General features: G+C 40.6%; 1 protein-coding gene across 7 annotated transcripts in view; it reads right to left on the bottom strand.

Annotated features, from left to right (window-relative positions):
• Positions 1 to 22753, bottom strand: part of dmd (dystrophin) — a 1983095-nt gene that overhangs the window by 401271 nt on the left and 1559071 nt on the right. For all 7 annotated transcript variants that reach the window (XM_060833515.1, XM_060833512.1, XM_060833514.1 and 4 more), the window contains one exon: positions 18572 to 18689. In XM_060833515.1, coding sequence (XP_060689498.1) covers positions 18572 to 18689 — 118 coding nt within the window. The remainder of the gene's footprint in view (positions 1 to 18571; positions 18690 to 22753) is intronic.

Here is a 22753-nt window from a genome sequence, read left to right as displayed (position 1 = left end):
CTCTACCAAAGACACTTTCATTTCAAGAAAGAATCTCGCGGACTGTTTCTGCTGCCCTGCCTCACTATTGCCATCTGCTGGTGGTGTTCTCACAGCACTGCTGAGTTCCCTTACTCAGTGCCCACTCTGCCGAGGATATGCAGGTCCTGGGCCGCCTTCACCGCCGCTCTCTCACCACCCGAAGCCCTGAGGAGGAACGCCTCATCTGCTGCCTCAGTACACTTCAACCCCAGGGCATCAATGTGGACTTCACCAGTTTCCTCATTTCCCCTCCCCCCACCTTACCCCAGCTCCAAACTTCCAGCTCAGCACCATCCTCATGATCTGTCCTACCTGCCAATCTTCCTTCCCACCTATCTGATCTACCCTCCCTTCTGACCTATCACCTTCATCCCCACCCCATTCACTTATTGTACTCTTTGCTACCTTCTCCCCAGCATCCCCCCACCTCCTCTCCATCCATGAAGGGCTTTTGCCCAAAGCGTCGATTTTCCTACCCTTTGGATGCTGCCTGAACTGCTGTGCTTTTCCAGCACCACTCTGATCTCTCCTCTGGTTTCCAGCATCCGCAGTCCTCATTTGTGTCCTCCAATACCATCACTACCTGGAATACCCGTCACATACGATTGCATTACATAGTCAGCAAGGCAATTCAAGCCTTGCAGAGCTGTGAAATGATCGGTACCCTAATTAGTTAAGGAAGTGTGTCTAACCTGCAAACAGAGTGAAAATGGTATAATACAGGAGCAACTAGGTTCCAGCATTCTGAGCTTGCACTAGATATGTCGACATATTGGTGCAGAAGGGGAGGAAGTTGGTCTGTCTGTGGGCAATTAAGAGAGGCATTGAGAAGGTAGTGGGATTTGCCACTGTGATCAATGGCAAGAACATATTTCTCAAGATACTGAAGCATGAATTAAAATAAATTTTAAGTCTTCATGAGTGATCATAGTCAGTGAATACATTTTCTATTACCATTTCCTACCAACTATATTATGAAAAATGCTCAATACACTGTGCCCCCATCACTTTCCTACCAACAATTTCCATCAATCACAACTCACACTTGAAATGAATAGCTTTACCTCACCTTCAGACACACGTCTCTGCTTCAAGCCTTACACCCACACCTGACAGCTTGTACACATGCTCAGGTGTTCAAGCATGACATCTTATAAATGTACTGGCATTCACTCACTGATCCACTGCCCTTATTCTTGCAGAACAAGGTGATGCTCAATTTGAGGCTGCAGGAGTTAACCAGCACAGCTCCACGTCCTGACTGCAATGGAATCGAGTGAGTACCATCAACAAAGCTCTCATGACTATGTCTGTGATCAGCAGAAGGGGGCATTGAATGCATTGGAAGCTGACTGTATGCTCCTAACTAATCCTTTATGCCACATTCCATTTCCCCCTTACCCCACAAACTCTCAGGATATAGAAGCTGCAGATGTGTGAAATGTTTAGGTCTCATTTCCCACCTACCTCAAACCAATGCCCTTAACAATCCTACCCTTGTGCTTTTCTCCTTTCAAATGCCCAAGAACTGTAATTTGACGAGGCACCGGTAGAAGAGCAAGGTGTGTAAATCAGGAAAGCAATAAAGAAAAAGGAACATTATCACGTCATCTTACATTCACAGCCACTGGCTCAGATATGACATTGCCCATAGGGTAGACGCTAGGTGAGGAATGAGTCTACACATGGTCAGATACTGAGCATGAACAAGCTGCAGATAGAGCAGAGACAAAAGGGAAAATAGAAAACAGGAGGGATTAGCTCACCAGATTATAGGGTTGAACCACAGTTTTGTTCCAAGAGATTCAGATGAGCATTTTGATTGGGCTATGCATCGAAAAAGTAGTGCACCTATGGAGTGCTTCTTCAATGGCTGTTGCATGGCTCTTGCACTTCCACCAATGTAATTTATTGTATCCGTTGCTCCCGATGCGGTCTCCTTTACATTGGAGACACTGGACACCTTCTCACAGACCACTTCAGGGAGCATCTCCGGGACACCCACACCAACCAACCCCACCGTCCCATGGCTGAATATTTCAACTCCCCCTCCCACTCTGCCGAGGACATGCAGGTCCTGAGTCTCCTCCACCGCCAATCCCTTACCACCCAATACCTGGAGGAAGAACACCTCCATCTTCTGCCTCGGAACACTTCAACCCCAGAGCATCAATGTGGACTTCACCAGTTTCCTCATTTCCCCTCCCCCCCACCTTACCCAAGTTTCAACCTTCCAGCTCAGCATCGCCCTCATGACCTGTCCCACCTGTCAATCTTCCTTCCCACCTATCCGCTCCACCCTCCTCTCTGAACTATCACCTTCAACCCACCTCTACCAACCTATTACATTCTCAACTACCTCCCCACCACCCCACTCCCATTTATCTTTCCAACCCGAAGCTCCCAGCCTCATTCCTGAGGAAGGGATCCTGCCCGAAAAGTCGATTTTCCTGCTCCTCGGATGCTGCTTGACCTGCTGTGCTTTTCCATCACCACTCTAATCTTTACTCTAATCTCCAGCATCTGCAGTCCGCACGTTCGTCTCCTGGAAGGTTGCTGACTGCTGAAATGTGTAGGTGTACTGAAACGCTTGCCACACTGGCAGTCTTGCCAAAACGCCTGCAGCGAATGTTGTGAACTTGGATGTGTTTGTAATCAGTTTTACACACAGTTTGTATGGAAATTGGAGCTTGTCCATCCTAATTTGGAAGTGGGATGTAATTCCATTATCATCACACTGAAGTGAGCACTCAGCTTCCAATCCAGCATGAGAATCTTCCGAATGTCTGAGTGCAACAACGAATTCAGAAAATCTCAACATGCTCCCATCCTTGCTGGGGATTCTAATGCTCAAAGGAGCTTCCAAAGTCTCCTAGTTTAACAATCCGATTTTCCACTCATTGCTAGGTTTGCCAAGGCACCAGTCACCAAATTAAACCCTGATATCCTCTTGCCTGATGACAGCATTCCTACTCCTATCCCACTGGCCCATGGGCCAGTGCCCCTTGTTATTGTCTGTCAACTGATCAGTCTGTCCAGACTGTTAAAAAATACAAAAGAACTGTGGATGTTTGAAAATCTCAGCAGGTCTGGCGGCATCTATGGAGAGAAATCAAAGTTAATGTTTTGGGTTGTGATCCTTCCTCGTAACTGTTCTGAAGAAGGGCCCTCTGGTCCCAAAACATTATTACTGCTTTCTCTCCACAGTTGATGACAGATCTGCTGAGATTGTCCAGCAATCTCTGTTTTTGTTCTGCCCAGGCTGCTGCATTGGATGGCTGGTTTGCAATGCAGAGTGACACCAACAGTGTGGGTTTCAATTCCTGTATCAGGTCATCAGAAATGTCCTGCCTTCTCAACCTCACCTCTCGCCTAAGGCATCATGGCCCTCAGATTAAACCATCACCAGTTGTCTCTCTCTAATGAAACTGCAATCCAATGCTCTTTTGGTACTATGGAGAATTACTTTACATTTACATAGCACATGCAAATACTCACTGATGGCAGGCACAAAAGGAATATTGAAGGTTGGATGAATTGACTTTTGTGTGGAAATTGATTAGAAAAGTTGGTTTGAATATTTTTGTATGAAGTTAAAAATCACACAACACCAGGTTATAGTCCAACGGATTCATTTGGAAGCACTAGCTTTCAAAGTGTTGCTTCTTCATCAGGCAGAATTATAATACACAGATTTTATAGCAACAGGATTGCAGTGTCATGGAATGTAATATTAAACAAATTTAGCTTAAGTTCTTCATCCTTTAGAATGACCATGTTAGTTTCAGTTCCTTCATATGTAAATCTTAGAACTTTTTTCCAAGTTACATTCTCACGGTGTCTTTAACAATAGGTGCCATCTCAACTCAGACAATGCATTGAAGATGTGAGGTTAAAGTCTGTCTGTGTCCCAATGTTAGGTCGGACTGATTCTATTTCTAAAGTGGGACTTACAGAATCTTACATGGACTTATACCATTTTTGAGCAAAATAAAATGTAATTCTGCAAGTACAAATTCACCCCACAAACTTACACGTGTGTGCGTGTGCAGGGGAGACCGAGTGAGTGAGTGCATGTGTGTGTGTGTGTGTGTGTGTAGGGGTGAGAGTGTGTATATATGTATATGTGTGAATGTAATGGGGTATAAGTCTGTGCGTGGGTTCATGTGTGGGTGTGAGTGTGGGGGGATGTGTGTGTGAGTGTTTGAGAGAGAGCTTGTAAATGGGAGAGTCTGTGTGTGTGTATGCACGTGTTTACCTATGTGGCCACGCGCATGTGCGCTTGTGTGTGTCTGTGTGTGAGAAAGTGTATAGTGCAGTGGGGTCACCTGTAGTGTGACATGAACCCAAGGCCCCGGTTGAGGCCATCCCCCATGGATACCGAACTTGGCTATTAACCTCTGCTCGGCCACTTTGCATTGTTGTCTGTCCCGAAATCTGCCTGGGAAGATGGTCACCTGAAAGTCCAAGTCTGAATGACCTGGACTGCTGAAATGTTTCCCGACTGGGAGGGAACACTCTTGGCTGGTGAATGTTGTATAGTGTCCATTCATCCATTGTCTTAGCCTCTGCTCAGTCTTGCCGAGCTCTTATTTCATTTCAGCATTATGGTCCAAGGGGCAGAGTGATGGCAAGCAACAGAAGAAAGTTATGATGCATGGGCTGTTGCCAAATGGTGAGTTTGAGATTGCTTTCATTGTTACTGCAGTCCGATGTTGTCTGATTGATAAAGGCTATATTTTCATGATGGCAAGGTTGTGCATGATACAACAGATCCTTTAGAATGACCATGTTAGTTTCAGTTCCTTCAAATGTAAATCCCAGAACTTTTTTCAAGTTATACATTGTCAAGATATCTTTAACAATAGGTGCCATCTGAGTTCAGATAATGCATTGAAGGTGTGAGGTTAAAGTCGGCAGAGCTCCATTCTGGGAGTGGAAACATTGCTTAAACCTCAAAATATTCTGCTCAACTCCATTCTGCCTGGCAGCATCTCTGATTGTACAGACAACACCCAGAAAATGATGTGTGCAATCTGACACTGTTGGCAGATTTACATGAGCATCTCCTTCATGAAACAAAGACTAATACTGGCTGAAATTGAGGTTGAAGAATTGCTTTCTCAAATGAGCTCCTGCTCAGAACCGGTCTTCCTCCTTCTTCCTCTTTGAACAGCTTGCTTTCTGTGCCTTGTCTGCTCATTCTACCTGGGATGCTGCATGGGTATAAAAACTACAGCACCCAGGATTAAAGTCATGTGAACAGAACTATTAAAATCAAAATCAAAATAGTCACATGTTATACTACCCCTTGTAAACTGCAGCAACTTTGAATAACAGTACAAACTTCTCTAGACTCAGCAATTTACTGGATCAATATCTAATAGATATTAGTCATAACCTAACCTGATCTGTTTAAGTAGTGGGGCTGATGAGGAATCTTTTTCTCATCTAAGTGCATGTTCTGCTGTGTCAGATTATGAGGTGCCAATTGCTGGAGTGCTGAGAGTCAAATTAGTATCACACTGACTGTCACCATAATCTGCCTATTCTGCACACCTCCAGCATATGTTCCTAGCCTCAGCATTAGCAAGTTCTCTAAAATGGCATTGGCACAGCCAGCATCAAAACTATGTGCACATGCAACAAGACACCATTTAGATGCAAAACAGAATCTCATGTGCCAGAAAGGCACTAAGCAACCAAATTTTGTAATGAAATGTTAGCCAGGATACTGGGTGTAACAACCTTGTTCTTTGAAATATTGCCACGCAGCTCTTTATGGCAACCTATGAAAGCAAATGGGGTTTAATATCTGAACAGCGTGTCTGACATGGTGGTACACCCTTAGTTTTACACTGAAGTCTCTGTTGAGATCTTATTTTGTGTTGAAAACTCAAGCATGGGACCTGAATCCATAACCTCCTGATACAAACACACAAGCAGATTGGGTAGCACAAGTAATGAGTTAGACAAAAAACTCACAAAATCATAAAATGTATTATTGTCTGCTACTGCCAAAATTATTGAGGTGGATTCATAAGCAGAAAAAACTTTCCCATAAAGTGTAGTACAGGGATATGTGTTCATTTTAAAATCTGTAACTACTGCTGCTTTGACAATCTTGACGTGTGCAGCAGAGGCTTGCATTAAACCAATTTAAATATCATCCAGTCCATACACTTCTTATATAATCTTTGTAAACATGCTATTTCTTGACAGAAAGTTGGAGGTCAACATTCAGGTTATCCAGAAAATTGGCAGAACTTCATTAATGCAAAAATTGCTATTGCTCTGAAGAGGATTAAATATTCTGATGCAAGGACATAAACCAGAAACGTTGATGCTATTTCTTTCTTGACAGGTGCTATCTGACTTTCTGAACGGATTCAGCAGTGCCTCTTTTGATTTCAGATTTCCAGCAGCTGCCGTATTTCTTTTCTTTCGTTAAGCCGCTAAATCTGCTTCCAGCAGCTTTCACTCACGGCTCATTTATACATAATAAAGAATTGGCTAAACCTCATAACCCAAGCACAGCTTGAAGTGGCTTTGCCAGTTTTGTTTTCTCTCCTTACACACTGGTCTGATGGAAAATACATTACCTGTGCAAATCAAAGCACTGTTTCAGTCTATTGTATGAATGGATAAAGTTGAACAGCAAATGTCAATATGTGAATAACAATCTACTTGTCTTGAAGTCGATTGCAGAGGGATAAGTATTCCCTGAAGTGTGTTCTCAATCAAAGCTTTGATCAGCATCTTGACTCACTGCACTGTGACTCTCTAAGCACTCTATCCTTAAAACACATATTTTCTGGTGGTTGAAGGTTGAGATAGCATTCTATGATTTTGCACTGCAATGATGCCAGAGCCAGCTGGTACTCAATTCAATGTTCTCTGCACGCTTTTGGTTTGTGACTGGTAGTAGCAAGACAATGATTCAATTTGTTCCCATACATGGTTTATACTACGGCAAATGCATTTTTACCTTTAGTCAAAAACTCTTCAAATGCTTTTACATCGTAAGCTTAGCATCAAAATGGAGCAATAGTGAAGTCGCAGTGTGATGCCAGATTCAGGGCTTAACCTGGCCCTTGGGTAAAATGTAAACTTTTCTTTAATGTAGCAATCTCATCTCCAGGCAAGGTCTTCACTTTGGTCTGACATTGCATCAAAGTGCAAAGTTTGTCTTGAGTCAAATGTTTAAAGAGTAGCTCCACTCTCTTCTAGTGTTTGCTAAATGTTTCAATTCCTAATGGTTAAGAGAAAGCTTAGCATTTGCATAGACCCAAACATTTTCCCAGAGTACTCTCTGAAACAAGCTTCTTCCATTCAGCTCCTGAGCTCACTACAGCCTTGGTTCAAACATGGACAAAAGAGCTGAATTCCAGAGGTGAGGTGAGAGTGACAGCCCTTGACATAAAGGCCGCATTTGACAGAGTGTGGCATCAAGGAGCTGGCAAAATTGGAATAAATGGGCATCAGGGGGGCAAACACCCTACTGGTTAGAGTCATACCTGGCACAAAAGAAGATGGTTATGGTTGTGGAGGGTCAGTTATCTCAGCTCCAGGACATCTCTGCAGGACTCCCTCAGGGTAGTGTCCTAAGCCAACAATCTTCAGCTGCTTCATCAATTACCTTCCCTCTGTCATTAGGTCAAAAGTGGAAATGTTCGCTGATGATTGCACAGTGTTTAGCACCAATCGCGACTCCTCAGATACTGAAGCAGTCCGGGCTCAAATGCAACAAGATCTGGACAATATCCAGGCTTGGGCTGACAAGTGGCAAGTATCATTCGTGCCATACAAATGCCAGACAATGACCATCACCATCACACTCTAAACACCGCCTCTTGACATTCAATGATGTTACCATCACTGAATCCCCCCACTGGGGTTAACATTGACCAGAAACTCAACTGGACTCACCACATAACCTAGGGATACTGCAGCGAGTCACTTACCTCCTGACACCTCAAAGCCTATCCACCATCTACAAGACACAAGTCAGGATTGTGACAGAATACTCCACTTCCCTGCATGGGTGGAGCTCCAACAACACTCAGGAAGCTTTACACCATCCAGGCCAAAGCAATCCACTTGATTGGCACCACATCTACAATCAATCCCTCCACCACCGGTGCTCAGTAGCAGCAGTGTATAATCTACAAGACGCACTGCAGAAATTCACCAAAGATCCTTAGATAGCACCTTCCAAATCCACAACCACTTCCATCTAGAAGGACAAGGGCAGCAGGCACTTGAGAACACCACCACCTGCAAATTCCACTCATCACCCTGACTTGGAAATATACCACCGTTCCTTCACAGTCGTTGGATCAAAATCCTGGTATTCACTCCACCCTGGCATTGTGAGTCAACCCACAGCAGGTGGACTGCAGCGATTCAAGAAGGCAGCTCACCACCACCTTCTCAAGGGCAGATAGGGATGGGCTATCAATGCTGACCAGCCAGCAACACCCAAGTCCTTCAAAATGAACAAAATAAAAAGTTGCAGGCAGACAGGGTGAAGCCCCCAATATAAAGAAGACTGTTGCATTAGAACCTGATTGGCAATTAGTATCTGAGGGCCTGGAAAATTGCAACTGACAGAGAGAAAATATGACTAAAATATCCTGAGTTTGCAGGGAAAGCAAACTGTGCATATAACAGGTAGATCGTAATAAAATGACAAGGTTTAAGACAGGATGACAGGCACCGTACAGATCAGCTTCACGTTATTTCTCAACTGTGTGATGGTCATTATGTACGCAGCTGAAACATTTCATACCACGCATATGAAAGTTTTACTTGTACAACAATGACCAGACTTCAGGACATCCCAAAAGAACTTCATAGTTACTGAACAACTGCAGTCATAGTATTATGCAGCAAGGAAACAAATCCTTTGGTCTAACCAGTCCATCCTGAACATAATCCCAGAGTAACCAGTCCTTGCCTGCGCTTAGCCCAAATTCCTCCAAACATTTCTTATTCATGTACTTACATAAATGTCCTTTATACATTTATAACTGTATCCACATTCACCACTTCCACTGGAAGTTCATTCCACCCATGAACGACTTTCTGTGTAAAACAAATTGCCCTTCATGTCTTTTTTTTTAAATTTTCTCCTCTCACTTTAAAAATATGCTCCCAAGTCATGAAATCCCCCACCCTCAGGAAAAGACCCTCATCATTCACCTTACCTATGCCCGTTATCTACACGTCTGAAAGGAAGTCACTGAACATGACAGCTAAATGGATCACAACAACTTCCAAATAACACATATCTGTTCTCCTAGATTTCACATCAATACAGTCCTTCATGATCAGTAGGTTTCTGCTATTTCCTTCATTAGGCAGAATTCTACATTTCCCTATACTTAACCGACTCCAATAGGTTGCACGTGTCCACAAATAGCTCAGAGATTTATTTGTTGCATCCAGTGAGAAATGCAGACTTCTGATTCAACAATGTAGAGAGAAATCAAAGTCAAGTCAATGAATCCCAAGAGTGTGTGGCCGTGCCTGTGACAGCGAGTGTGTGTGCGTGCGTGTGTGTGCTCGTGTGGGGAACAAAGACATTTGTGCTGTCCTCAGTCAGGGAGCTTAGAAACAAGTGTATTCCATTTCCTCATCCATGAAATACACAGCAAGTCGGATTGTAATTTAGAAATTCACATTCATTGTCCTTCTGCTGTAAAATTTCAGTTGCAGTAAACAAAATGCCTTCCTCGATTCAGTGCCTGTCTCAAGGTCATTGCAGTGCAGCTCATAGTGTAATTTTAAATTGGGTCAATGAAAAGGTGCAAGATAAGGGAAACTGAGCAGAAAGGGTGACCACACTGAACTATTCTCACTTCAATGGACCAAAGTAGACTCTGCACAGGAATACATTTTGTAATTTACTGAGTACGGTAGCAGAAAGGTTGTGTATTGAAAAGTAGATAATTCAGAGAACTTGACTAATAACCTAGAAGATGAGAGTTCTAGGTCCACAATAGCAGTTTGACATTTTGAGGTGTGTTTTAAAAATGTTGGGGTAAAAAGCAAACTTCAGCTATGAAGTTATCAGGATTGTTATCGAAATCCAACTGAACTGACCAATATCCGAGAGAGTGAGAAACCTGATCCATTAGGACTCAGATGTAATTGCAGTCTGATACCAAAATGGCTGACAAGGGTGGTAATCTAGGAAGTAACTGAGTTTGTCAAACTGCTGCCACCTTCTGATGAGCAAATTCTTAAAAGTTATGGATAATAAGTGTTACCCTTGCAGGTGACCTTAACCCCAACCAAAAAAATGAGTAATTTTAAAAAAAGATCAGAGAAACTGAGTTGATGTATGTTTTAAGTATGTAGCTCCCTGGAATTGTTCAAAAACAGCTGCTAAACCTATGAAAAATTGTGCTTCAGTTCTGTTTCTTGCTTTGCAGCTGATACAAGATTCTTGTTACTGGGCAGGGCAGTTGGAAACTTCATCAGAGAATCATTTGCTCGTTGACTCTGAGTATTGATTGCTAACAGTTTAGAAAGGAGGATCTTTTATCAAGTGCAGGCAGTGCTGCAGGCACAAGATGAGTTACTGATTATTGCAAAGTTGCACTGTCTTTCCAGGCTAATCAAATGCTCATTTAGATATCCCAAATGTGATCAATTCTTTGTAAAATGTTGTGTGAAACTGTGCTTGTATGCACAGTTCTATGTTGTAATCTTGCAATTTTTAAACTTTCATTTAATTCAAGATGTCTGTGGCAAATTGTGGACAAAAAGGGACCTGTTTTCACAACATGCCTGAAATTCTGTTGTCTCTTTGAAATTCATTTTGAAAAATGCTAAACACAAAACTTGCCATGAGCAAGCACAATTGGGCAGCAATTTAACATGTACATCTTAAAAAGATTGTTGAAGTTCGATTAAAACAGCTGAAAGTCCATTTAATTATAAAAATGACCACTGTTAATAACAAATCTTTTACGTTGGCATTTTTGCTTCACATGTCTCCTCCTGCTTCACCTCATGCATCACTGTCAACAGATCCTTCTATTTCTTTTACGTCATGTACTTTTCTAGCTTCCACTGATATGCTTCAATGACTCTGTATGGTGTAAAATTTGACACTCTCACCCGTCGAAATAAAGATTTTCAAACAGAGAGAAAAAAAACGTTTTTCCATTCATCTCCTCTCCTAAGGACATAAACGTTTTGCTGAGGTATAATATCAAGCCGATAAAGTACCCTGTAATTACTCAGTCAAGTGACTAATTCCCATGTCTAAGCCTGAACAATAAACACAGGAACAGGAGAAGACCACTTAGTCTGTCTAACCATTCAATAAGATCATGACTGATATTCCTGACGGATAGTCCCATATCTCTTAACAACCGCAGAAAACAATATTTGATATTTAAGAAGTGTACTTAAACTTGCACTAATTATTCTTTGCAGAGGAAAATTCTAAACTTCTTTATGTCCAAACTATTTCATGAGTTCAATTCTGAAAGGTCTGACTATTTAGGCGATGTCCTTAAGCCCCAGCAGTGGATCTTGTTTTTTTTTACTTTCTTCCCGATCTGTTCCTCTAAATAGCTTGGACATTTAGACCATATCACTCTTAGCTTTCTAAATTACACAGGACACAAACCCAGGTTGTTTAATCTCTCCTTCTTTAATACTTGGTGTCCAAGTATCATTCTGGATAAACCTTTAAGGTCAATATATCCTTCTTACGTTGTTGTGCCCAAACTGCTGAGTGTGGCAGGTATGTAATCTGTGCTATATTTAGCTGAGATACAACTTCCACCCCTTTGTGTTCTAACCCTCCAGAAATAAAATCCACCATTCCACTAGTTTTTATACTATTTTCTGTATATGATCATGCTAATGTAATGATATATATCTGATTCCCCTGTCTATGGACCTCGATTGTTTTCTTGCTGTTTACTACTTAGAGAGTAAAAATCTGTGTCATCCTTTATACATTCAAAGTGGATGTTCTCAATTTAGCTGCTCTGAACTTGCTTTTTCCAAAGTTTGGCCATTCATTTAGTTCATTAATATCCATTGGTAATGTTCGACTGGAAATCCAGTGGCAGTATTCTTTCCTGAGGCAACATATACAGCACCAAGACACTAATCACTGAAATACAACACTGCTACAAGAGGCATACTATGTATATGCCCAACACCAGATTCCTGAAGCAGCCACTCTGCTTTGAATTTGGTTGCAGCAGGAGATTACCATAAGGACAGGAGAAATGCTTCAGGGCTATTCTCAAGGTATTGCTGAAGAGATCATACACCCCCAATGACAAATGGAAATCCTGACTTGTGACAAACCAATATGAAGAACGTTAATTTGGGAAAGTACTGAACGCATTGAGAAACTTTGGCCTTTGCAACCCAGAACCCCAAGCTAATGTTCTAGGACATATTCACCTTACACTATTGTACATGCCAAAATTTGGATTCAATGAAAATGTTGAATTGTAAACTAGTTTAATGCCGATGATGTAACTAACCAATGTCGATTATCATAATAATAACAATTATTGTTCTAATACAAGCAATAATCATAAAATAATCAAGTAACAAAATAATCCATCTAATTTACCTACATGTGACTCTAGGCCCACAGTCTTGTGGTTAACTCTTAAACTGTCTTCTGAAATGACCTGAATAGCCAATCAGTTCAAGATCACTTGACTATATGCCATACAAGAATAAAGATCCTGTCAGGAGCAGGCAGAGGTTGATGTTGAGATTTGGAGAAAATGCACAATCCTTCAAATATTTCACTGCCTGACCTGTAAAGCACCACTGCAGATTGTACATGAGACTTTTCAACTATCTCAGAGCTCATGGAACCAGAGTGGAAGCAAGTCATTCTTAATCTCAAAGGACTGCTGAGGAAGAAGCAGCAGTTTCCAGCTTTGTTATTTAAAACACAACCTATCTTTGTATTGATGGCAAAATTATATTGACAGTTTACTATTCCTTTACCAAAGTAATTAATAAATATGCTGAATATTTGAAGTTCCTTCACAGATCCCTATGCTGGGCACAATTAATCACATTGTATCATGAAAATACCTAACCAATATTTCTATTCTGACATCTTTCACTTCGCCAAATTTTCAACAAGTCAATGACTTACTTTCAATTCCATGGGTTCTAACTTTAGTTAACAGCATTTTTATGAAAGATTTTACCAAATCTTTCCTGGAAGGCATAATAAACTCTGTAGATATTCTTCTGTCTTCTGCTTTCACCACATATTTAACAAATTCTATCAGATATGACATATCGCTGAAATAACTACGGTGGCTCACCTGAATTGGCTGAAACATTTCAAGCTTTTCAGTTACCCTATTCTTAATCATCAACTCCAACACTTTCCCAACAGCAGCTATTGGCTGATCCGTTTATAATTCCTTAATTTTCAATCCTCTCCTTTCTTTTAAACTGTGATGACATGTACAATTTTCCAACCTAAAGGAATGGCTCCTGATTTAACCATTCTGGCAAGCCTCGACTGTAGAGTTCTCAACGGCCTTCACATCATTTCTAAAGTGTGATGACTAGACCTGGATGCAAAATTCTAGACGAGTCTAATCAGGGCTTTTAGAATGGATTTCCAGCTTTTGTAATCAATGCTTCTTTTTATTAGGTCCAAGATTCCATGTGGTTTGCTAACCGCTCCTTCAATATGTCCTTCAACCTTCAAGGATCTGTACAAAAGGATTCAATATCCCTCGGTCCCTGTACACTTTCCAGAAGCTTGCCTTCAAGTTGATGTTAAGTCTCTCTAACACTCTGCTGCAAATGTGTTGCTGGTCAAAGCACAGCAGGTTAGGCAGCATCTCAGGAATAGAGAATTCAACGTTTCGAGCATAAGCCCTTCGGCTTATGCTCGAAACGTTGAATTCTCTATTCCTGAGATGCTGCCTAACCTGCTGTGCTTTGACCAGCAACACATTTGCAGCTGTGATCTCCAGCATCTGCAGACCTCATTTTTTACTCTCTAACACTCTGGCCAACATTTCACAACTGGAACATTGAACGCAGAACATTGAAAAGCACAGCACAGAACAGACTTTTTGGCCCACAATGTTGTGCCGAGGATTATTCTGAATCTAAAATAAAATACCCCAATCTATGCACCCCTCAATTCACAGCTGTCCATGTGCATGTCCAGCAGTCGCTCAAATGTCCCTAGTGACTCTGCTTCCACCACCACCGCTGGCAACGTATTCCATGCATCCACAACTCTCTGCGAAAAGAACCTACCTCTGATGTCTCCTTGATACCTTCCTCCTAATATCTTAAAACTATGACCCCTTGTGCCAGTCAATTATGCCCTGGGGAAAAGTCTCTGGCTATTGACTCTACCTATGCCTCTCATTATCTTTCGAACTTAGTCAAACTCTCTTCGTAAGACAAGCTCTCCAGTCCAGGCAGCATCCTGGTAAACCTTCTTTGCACCCTTTCCAAAGCCTCTGTATCTTTCCTATAATAGGGCAACCAGAACTGGACACAATATTCCCAGTATGGACTCACCAGGGTCTTGTAGAGCTGTAGCAAAACCTGGTGGCTCTTAAACTCGATCCCCTGTTAATGAAAGCCAAAACACCATATGCTTTCTTAACAACCCTATCCACTTAGGTGGCAATTGTGAGGGATCTATGCACTTGAACACCAAGATTCCTCCATATTGCCAAGACTCCTGTCATTAATCCTATATTCAGCATTCAAGTTCCACCTTCCAAAATGCATCACTTCACATCTGAACTCCATCTGCCATTTCTCAGCCCAGCTCTGCATCCTGTCTATGTCATGCGTAGCCTGCAAGAGCCCTCAATACTATCAACGGCACCTCCAACCTTTGACTAACCTACCCCTCAACCTCCTCATCCAAGTCATTTATAAAACCTACAAAGAGCAGAGGCCCAAGAACACAACCCTGCAGGACACCACTCATCACTGACCTCCAGGCAGAATACTTTCCATCTACAACCACTCTCTGCCTTCTGTCAGCCAACCAATTCTGAATCCAGACAGCCAAATCTCCCTGCATACCTCCTGACTTTATGAATGAGCCTACCATGGGGTATCTTATCAAATGCTTGGCTGAAGTCCATATGCACCACATCCACTACTCAACTTTCTTCGATCTGTCTCGTCACATCCTCAAAGAACTCAACAGGATTTGTGAAGCATGACCTGCCCCTCACAAAGCTGAGCTGACTGCCTTTAATCACACTATGCTTTTCCAAATAATCATAAATCCTATCCCTCAGAATTCTTTCCAAAACCTTGCTGACCACAGATGCAAGACTGACTGGTTTATAATTGCCAGGGATTTCCCTATTCCCCTTTTTCAAAAGAGGAGAAACAGTCACCTCCTTCCAATCCTCCGGTATGACTATTGTAGAGAGTGAGTAAGCAAAAATCTTCCCCAGCGGCTTAGCAACCTCCTTTCTCACTTCCCAGAGCAACCTAGGTTAAATCTGGTCTGGCCCTGGGGACTTAGCATTCTTAATGTTTGCCAAAATCTCCAGCCCATCAACTTCATCAATCTTAATGTAAGAGCCTGTTTCCCAGCTCCTCAAAGATCTCATTCACAACAAGGTCCTTTTCCTTAGTGAAAACTGAAGCAAAAAACTCATTTGGGGCTTCCCCATCTGCTCAGACTCCACACACAAGCTCCCTACACTATCCCTGACCGGCCCTAGCTTTTCCCTGATCATTCTCTTATTCCTCACGTATAAGTAAAATGCCTTTGGGTTCTCCCTAATCCTTCCCTTTATCGTGTCCCCTCCTGGTTTTCCTCAGTCCATTTTTGAGCTCCTTTCTGGTAAGCCGGTAATCCTCTCAAGCTGTGCTAGATCTTTGCTACCTCCACCTTATGTAAGCTGCCTTTTTCCCTTTGATGAGAAGCTCCTCTGTTCTTGTCATCCAAGGCTCCTTACTTTTACCACTTCTTGCCTGTATCAGAGGAACAAATTTGTGCATCACTCACAGCAACTGCTCCTTAAACAGTCTCCGCTATTCTCCACAAAATTCTCTCTACTAAATTGCATCTGCCACTTGTCTGTCCATTTTGCTCGCCAATGTCCTGTTACAGTTCATGGTTAACCTTCTCATTGTCTATCACACCTCACAGTTTGGTATAATTGGTAACTTTTGAAAATTTGCTCTGCATGCCAATATTCAAGTCATTTGTATAAATCAACAAAAGCACTTAACCTGAGGGAAACATCACTGTTACCATCCTGCGATCAAGAAATAACCATTTACCATGACTTGCAGTTTTCATCCTTCAACCAACATGTTATTCCAACTGACATTGACCCTGAATTTTGCTAATCAGTCTTTTAATGCAATACTTGTCAAAATGACTGCTATTAGCTTTCTTGGCATGTTCACCTTACAGACCTCTTCCACTTTTGTAAATACTGAAGCAAAGTAATTCTTCAACATGCCTGCCATTTCCTTACTTAGATTGATATCACGTCAACCAGTTTTCACATTTCTCCAGACCACTTCATTTTTTATTATTATAATTATGAAAATTTTGTCACGTGCAAGTCTATTTTCATATTTCTTAACTTTGCATGAGGAGAGTATAAACTTAAAGAACAAGGTGTTAGGATGTCATGTTGAGGTTGTACAGGACATTGTTGAGGCCTCTTCTGGAGTACTGTGTGTGCAGTTCTGTTATAGGGAGGACATTATTAAATTAGAGAGGGTTCAGAAAAAATTTACCAGGATGTTGAGGGAATGGAGGGTTTGAGTTATAAAAATAGGCTGGAACCTTTCTCACTGTACTTTAGGAGGTTGAGGTCTATAAAATCATGAGGGGAATAGATAAGGTGAATAGCAAAGGTCTTTTCCCTAGGGTGGGGGAATTCAAAACTAGTGACCATATTTTTAAGGTGAGAGGAGAAAGACTTGAAAAGGATATGAGAGGCAACTTTAATTACACAGTGTTTCATGTGTGGAATGAACTGCCAGAGAAAGTGGTGGATGCAGGTGCAATTACAACATTTAAAAAGCATTTAGATAAGCACCTGAATAGGAAAGGTTTGGAGGGATATGGGCCAAACGCAGGCAAATGGGCCTAGTTTAGTGGGGCAACATGGTTGACATGCACTTGTTGGATCAAAGGTTCTGTTTCCATGCTATGAATTTATGACTCCAGTGAGTCACTCTATAATTTGCACCTCTCCCTTTTGCCAGAGTCTGTATTATGTCTGCATTTAAAAAAAAATATATTTTCCTTTCATTTTGATTTGTCTCTAAGCTCTTTAGAGAAACATGGCTTCACCTTTATGATAATAACCTGGCTCTGTGTCATAGTAAGACCTTTATTACACACCTCCTGCTGATCTTCTGTCATTTTATCCATTAACAGACTTGCTTAGTTTACAGCGCAGAGTTTCTGTCTTACTGCACTGAAATCAGCCTGGTCTAAATCTAGAATCTAAATTGTTGGTTTTACATTCCTCTCTTTTAAGCATGACGTTAAACTCAATCATATCAGTAACGTTCATATTCCATTAGAATATTAACTAAGTCTAAACTATTGTTCACAACTAAATCTGATATGGGAGGGCCACTTGTTGATTTCAGAATCTTCTTTTGGAGACAACTAAGCTGGACAGACACAAATGCTAGTCTGCTTCTCTCAACCAGTACGAGATGGAATACCTGCCATTAAAACTGCTTCCCTTCTTTGTTGTTGACCAAGTGTCACTATGTTATTTTGGTGTAAGCACATCACTGTTTACCCCTATTTAATATTCGTCTGATATTCACCAGAGCACAGGGTGAGCAACCAAGTACAAAATCTCAAGCATCATCCCTCCTTCTGCTCCAGCTGAGATAGAACATAGAACTGTACAGCATAGTAGAGGCCCTTCAGCCCTCCATGTTGTGCTGACATTTTATCCTACTCTAAGATCAGACTAACCTAGGTACCCTTCATTGTACTATCATCCATGTGCCGATCCAAGAGTCACTTAAATGTCCCTAATGTGTCTGACTCTACTACCACTTCTGGCAGTGCATTCCACGCACCCACCACTCTCTGTGTAAAGAACCACTCTCTGACATCTCCCCTAAAGCTTCCTCCAATCACCTTAAAATTATGCCCCCTCATGATAGCCAGAGACTTTTTCCCAGGGTGGAAGTGGCTATCCACTCAGATACACAACTCAGCAAAGGATGAAGGTCCTAAATAGGAACATCTTCTTGAAGGTTTTGGTAACTCACTGTCTTTACACAGCTAAGCCATTAGGGAAACTGAGAAGGTGATTCATGCCAACTTTATTTTTGAAACTTGACAAGTCTGTGACAGTAATAATGCTGAATTACATTCTATTCCAGACATTTTATAACTATTTAAAGCACCAACATGGACTCATTTGAACTAGTAACATTCATAATTTTCAATAATGATTTAAACTGACTTACTGTAATGAGGGATACAGACATAAAGGTTGCATAAAAGATATCCATCAATTTAACTATTCAGGCTACTTACTGCGATCTGTAATTATTCCTCGCACCTCCTGATTAGTTGTCTTGTTTTTCAGGTTCTGTGCTGCAGTAATGAGCTCATCCAGCTGAGGGCGTTTCTGATCCAAATCTTGCAGAGTAGCCTGGAGAAAGGGAGGGACAGCCAATGTAAAGGAAAGATTCTCTCATGATAGAATCTTAAAATCCTTATGTATATAAAAAGTTTTGCTTTTCATTTTGATTTCAAACATTGATTGGCAAAATTAATAAAATTCACAAATATAAACAGGAAAAGTTCACAAATCCACCATGAGCTGTAAAATGGCTCAACTTCAAAAATGCCATGTGGTTTGTGTGTGTGTTTGCCTCAGCCATTGTCAATGCCATCACTGCTAATTTTAGTTTTACAGCAGATTCTATGTTGAATCCCAGTTCATTGGTAACTGCCAATTTGAATCCACCAATAAGCAAAATCCACGTTGAATACATATGCATGTAACAAAGGGAACAGCTTGTAGTTATTTATATCATATCTTGCATATCCCAAAATGTGTTAAAGAAATTAATTAATTTTGTACAGTTATTACATATGCTGCTTACATTGAACATTTTTACATAGCAAATCCCACAAACAACAATCAGAAAAACATCCTCAATGACCACTGTTGCTGATTCAATTGATCGAATTATAAAGGCTGCAATTCTGCTCTACTTTTAATGATATAGAATCCTTTGCATCCATCGGAGCAGGCAACATGATTAAGAATAATAGGAAAATCATTTCAGCAAACCCTTGCCCTAAACAAGTCCAGGCCATCTGCACTGCTTCCATCCCCATTACACTAAATGGATCATAGTCTTATGCTCCATGTTCATCAGGGAGGTGCAGGTGGCAGTTTTTGACAGAAAGCTGAGTTATCTAACAGATTTGTCAGCAGTGGAGAGAGAAGCAATATATCCACTCAGCCAACAAAACAAGACCCGAGGACATCCACCACATTCACTGATCCTGGCTGCTGTGTGGCTCACAACTGAGAAGTATCATCTAAAGTTCTTCAACTACTTTGAAGTGGCTAGGAAAGAATGACAAACAACAGGAAACTGTTAATGAAAGCAGATGTTAGATAAAACTTTCAATTTGTTATCAAGTTTAAAACATGGTTAGATAGATATTATGTGCATCTTGCATCCAGGGTGCATTGCTCACACTCTAGACACGGGAAATAATTATCGATTTTGATGGGTACCTAAATGTCGAATAATTGAGGATTTTATGGACAATTAGCATTTTAAATTTGCATTTACCACTGCGTACGCGGCAATACAAAGTCTGACTACCATAGTGAAAAAGATTTTAACTGTTGTAAACACATCTAAAGTTAAGGAAATTAAGATGCAGTATTCTGTCTGTGAAAAGACAAAAACGAAATCATATGACTTTGCTCAAAATCATAATTAATCATCAACTAATATATTAAATGAAATGCAGTTTGTTTTTGTGTGGTGATGCTCCCTCTCTTCAGCTTTAAAGCAAGGCCATAAAAGATGCAGATTTGTAAAGACAACTTCTCAGACTGGGGTTTCACATGTATCTGCATTTCAGCATCAGTCTCTTCACCAGCTTACAGCACTCGCTCATTCACCAACACTTCCAATAATTACTTATATCTTAATAGTTAGACAGGATAATGTCAGATTTTTCTGGGTCCAATTATTAAACCATCGTTTAAGATTATGAATTAAACAATGCCAAAAATCAAAAGTGAGGACAATTGATGCCCAAACTGATGGAAATATTACTTTAGTCTTCACAGAGCTCATTTCCATCAAATATTTGCACATTTGTGATTCACCACCTGTCCCTATGATACAACTGAATGAATATTAGGTATGGTTGTTGTTTAAATCCTGCTGCACACTCATGACAATTATTCATTTTTAAATATCTTGCACACGAGCAGAGAATTTCAGCTTTTCTGAGAAAATGTGCTCAGTTGTGGAATGTTGCCCCAAACCATACAGAAGAGCATAGATAAATAACTAAATAAAGGAAGAAATCTTATTTATTCAATTGTGTTGAGGTAACTGTTTTAGTTATGATCATTTGCTTAAGACTGATTTTCAATTATGAAGTGTTTCTGTGCTGTCAGCAATTTTGAAGCTACTTGTGTGACTTTTGTGTCTTGATATGTATGAGCCTGTCAAAGCACTTTAAGAAGATAATAAAGGCGAGCTTTATTCTTGTGATTATTAAATGCTGCAGAAACTTAACTGAAATGACCTAAGCTTGTCAGAGAGATTTAATCTATTTGCTGCAATAAATTTTTAATAACCATTCTTGAGGGATCTGTGTTTCCTGGATGTTACTGAACTGAACAGTCTTACCTTGATATGAAAAGTTCGATATTTTAAATGACCTCGGAGTTCTGAGGAAGTGCTTATTAACAACGATGGAAAAATGCAAATAAATTGTGTCCGCAGCATAATCTCTAAGAAACCCAGACGGCTTATTAGAAGCATGCAAACATACTTTTTCTTTTCCTCCTCAATCATATTGTACACACTTGTGCATTATCGATGTGGTGATACATTAAACTACTCCTCTTTCAACTCAACAATGTCAGCCTGTGGGTAAAATATGCTAAGTCAGTTTTTTGTTCATAAGTTACTTTGGTCATGTTCAAATACAAAAATAAAATATTCCTTTGAACACTTTGCTGGTCTATTTTTGGAAGAGTTTGTGTTACATTTTAGAATCTTTCCAATGTTTTACTTTTGCTGACAACAGCAGTGCTTCTGTAAGTAGGTCACCATGAATTGAAATGCAAGGTCTTGTGCGTGGAATAAAAGAGTTTGCCCAGCCTTAGGCACTGAGAAATATTACTCAGAAAGCACCTGAGTTGTCTACTGAATGGTCCTTCCCTCTTCGATGGTTGAAAAGATATCGGTTTGTAAACACTATTTCTCACATAGGGACAGTGGAAGTCTGGAACAGAGGGTTGTGAATTCTGGGTGCATTAACATCTACAAGGTAGAAATTTCAAGTTTTGATCGGAAAATTATCAAGGGATGAAGAGCAAAAGCCACCAATCAGCTGTGCTATAGATCTGCCATGACTGAACTGCATCGTAGGAAAGGTTAAAGTGACTGAATGGCCTCCACCTCTTACATTGTTCTCAAACAACTGGAGCTTGCAGTTTCAGCAAAACTATTCACGGGAATGAATAAAAGCAGATGTACTTATCTCAAAATAATTCTTTCCTAACTTGTATGAATGCAATCAACTTTGGATGTAAGGGAACTGGTTGGGCAAACATGCCATAATAAATCTTTCATGTTTTAGGGATTTAGTTGGAAGGATTAGTCACTTTATGGTCAGGATAGTTCCGTAATTTGCTGACACTACAAATAACAACCCTACCTTCTCTTACAGCAGCAAATTTGTAAACGTGTGACACCATAATTCTGGAGGAATTCTTGAGAAACAACAATCTGTCTTGAGGAGTTCAGCTAATGATTCTCTTCTATCTCTTCTTTACCCACAAACATTAGCTCCTTCCCTACTAGTCATTCCAAAGACAATGGTAGTCCATGAAGAGTTAGTGGTCATACTGTCAGAACACAGGACAGTGGACTAGATTTTCAATTTTAGATGAACAAGGCATCCTATGAAAGTATTTTAAAAGGTGGAGCTTCTAACTGGTTATAGTTAGAAGCATGAGCAAAAAACTCAAATCAGTGTTAAATGTGAGGAAGAAAGTTAAATGAGCTAATTGTCGGTACTGTATTCCATTTAATTCACTCCACCTTTTGGTAATAATAAAAGTCCATTTGCCACCCCCTTCTCATGTTTCATTCACAATGACCCCCTAAATCCCTCCTTTTTGCAGTTTTTCTTTATTCAAACAATATTGAGCTTTTCTATCCTTCTTGCTAAGGTGCATACCTTCACATTTTCCCAAATTATACAAAATATTTCAATGACTTAGATGAGCAAAGTAAATGTACAATAGTCAAGTTTGCACATGACAACTAAAGGTGGGAAGGCATGTGGTGAAGATGAAGTGAGTATGAAAACATTTGGCAGATGGAATATAATTTGGGAAAATATGAGGTTATGAACTTTGGAGGAATAATAGAAGAGCTGAATAGCATTTAAATGGAGAAAGACTGCAATACGTTATGGAACAGAAGGATTTGGGAATCA

The sequence above is a fragment of the Hemiscyllium ocellatum genome, chromosome 12, assembly GCF_020745735.1.
Source record: "Hemiscyllium ocellatum isolate sHemOce1 chromosome 12, sHemOce1.pat.X.cur, whole genome shotgun sequence".
Classification (NCBI taxonomy): domain Eukaryota; kingdom Metazoa; phylum Chordata; class Chondrichthyes; order Orectolobiformes; family Hemiscylliidae; genus Hemiscyllium; species Hemiscyllium ocellatum.
The sequence above is the reverse complement of the archived record's forward strand: the minus strand, read 5'-3'. Positions and strand labels throughout refer to the sequence as shown.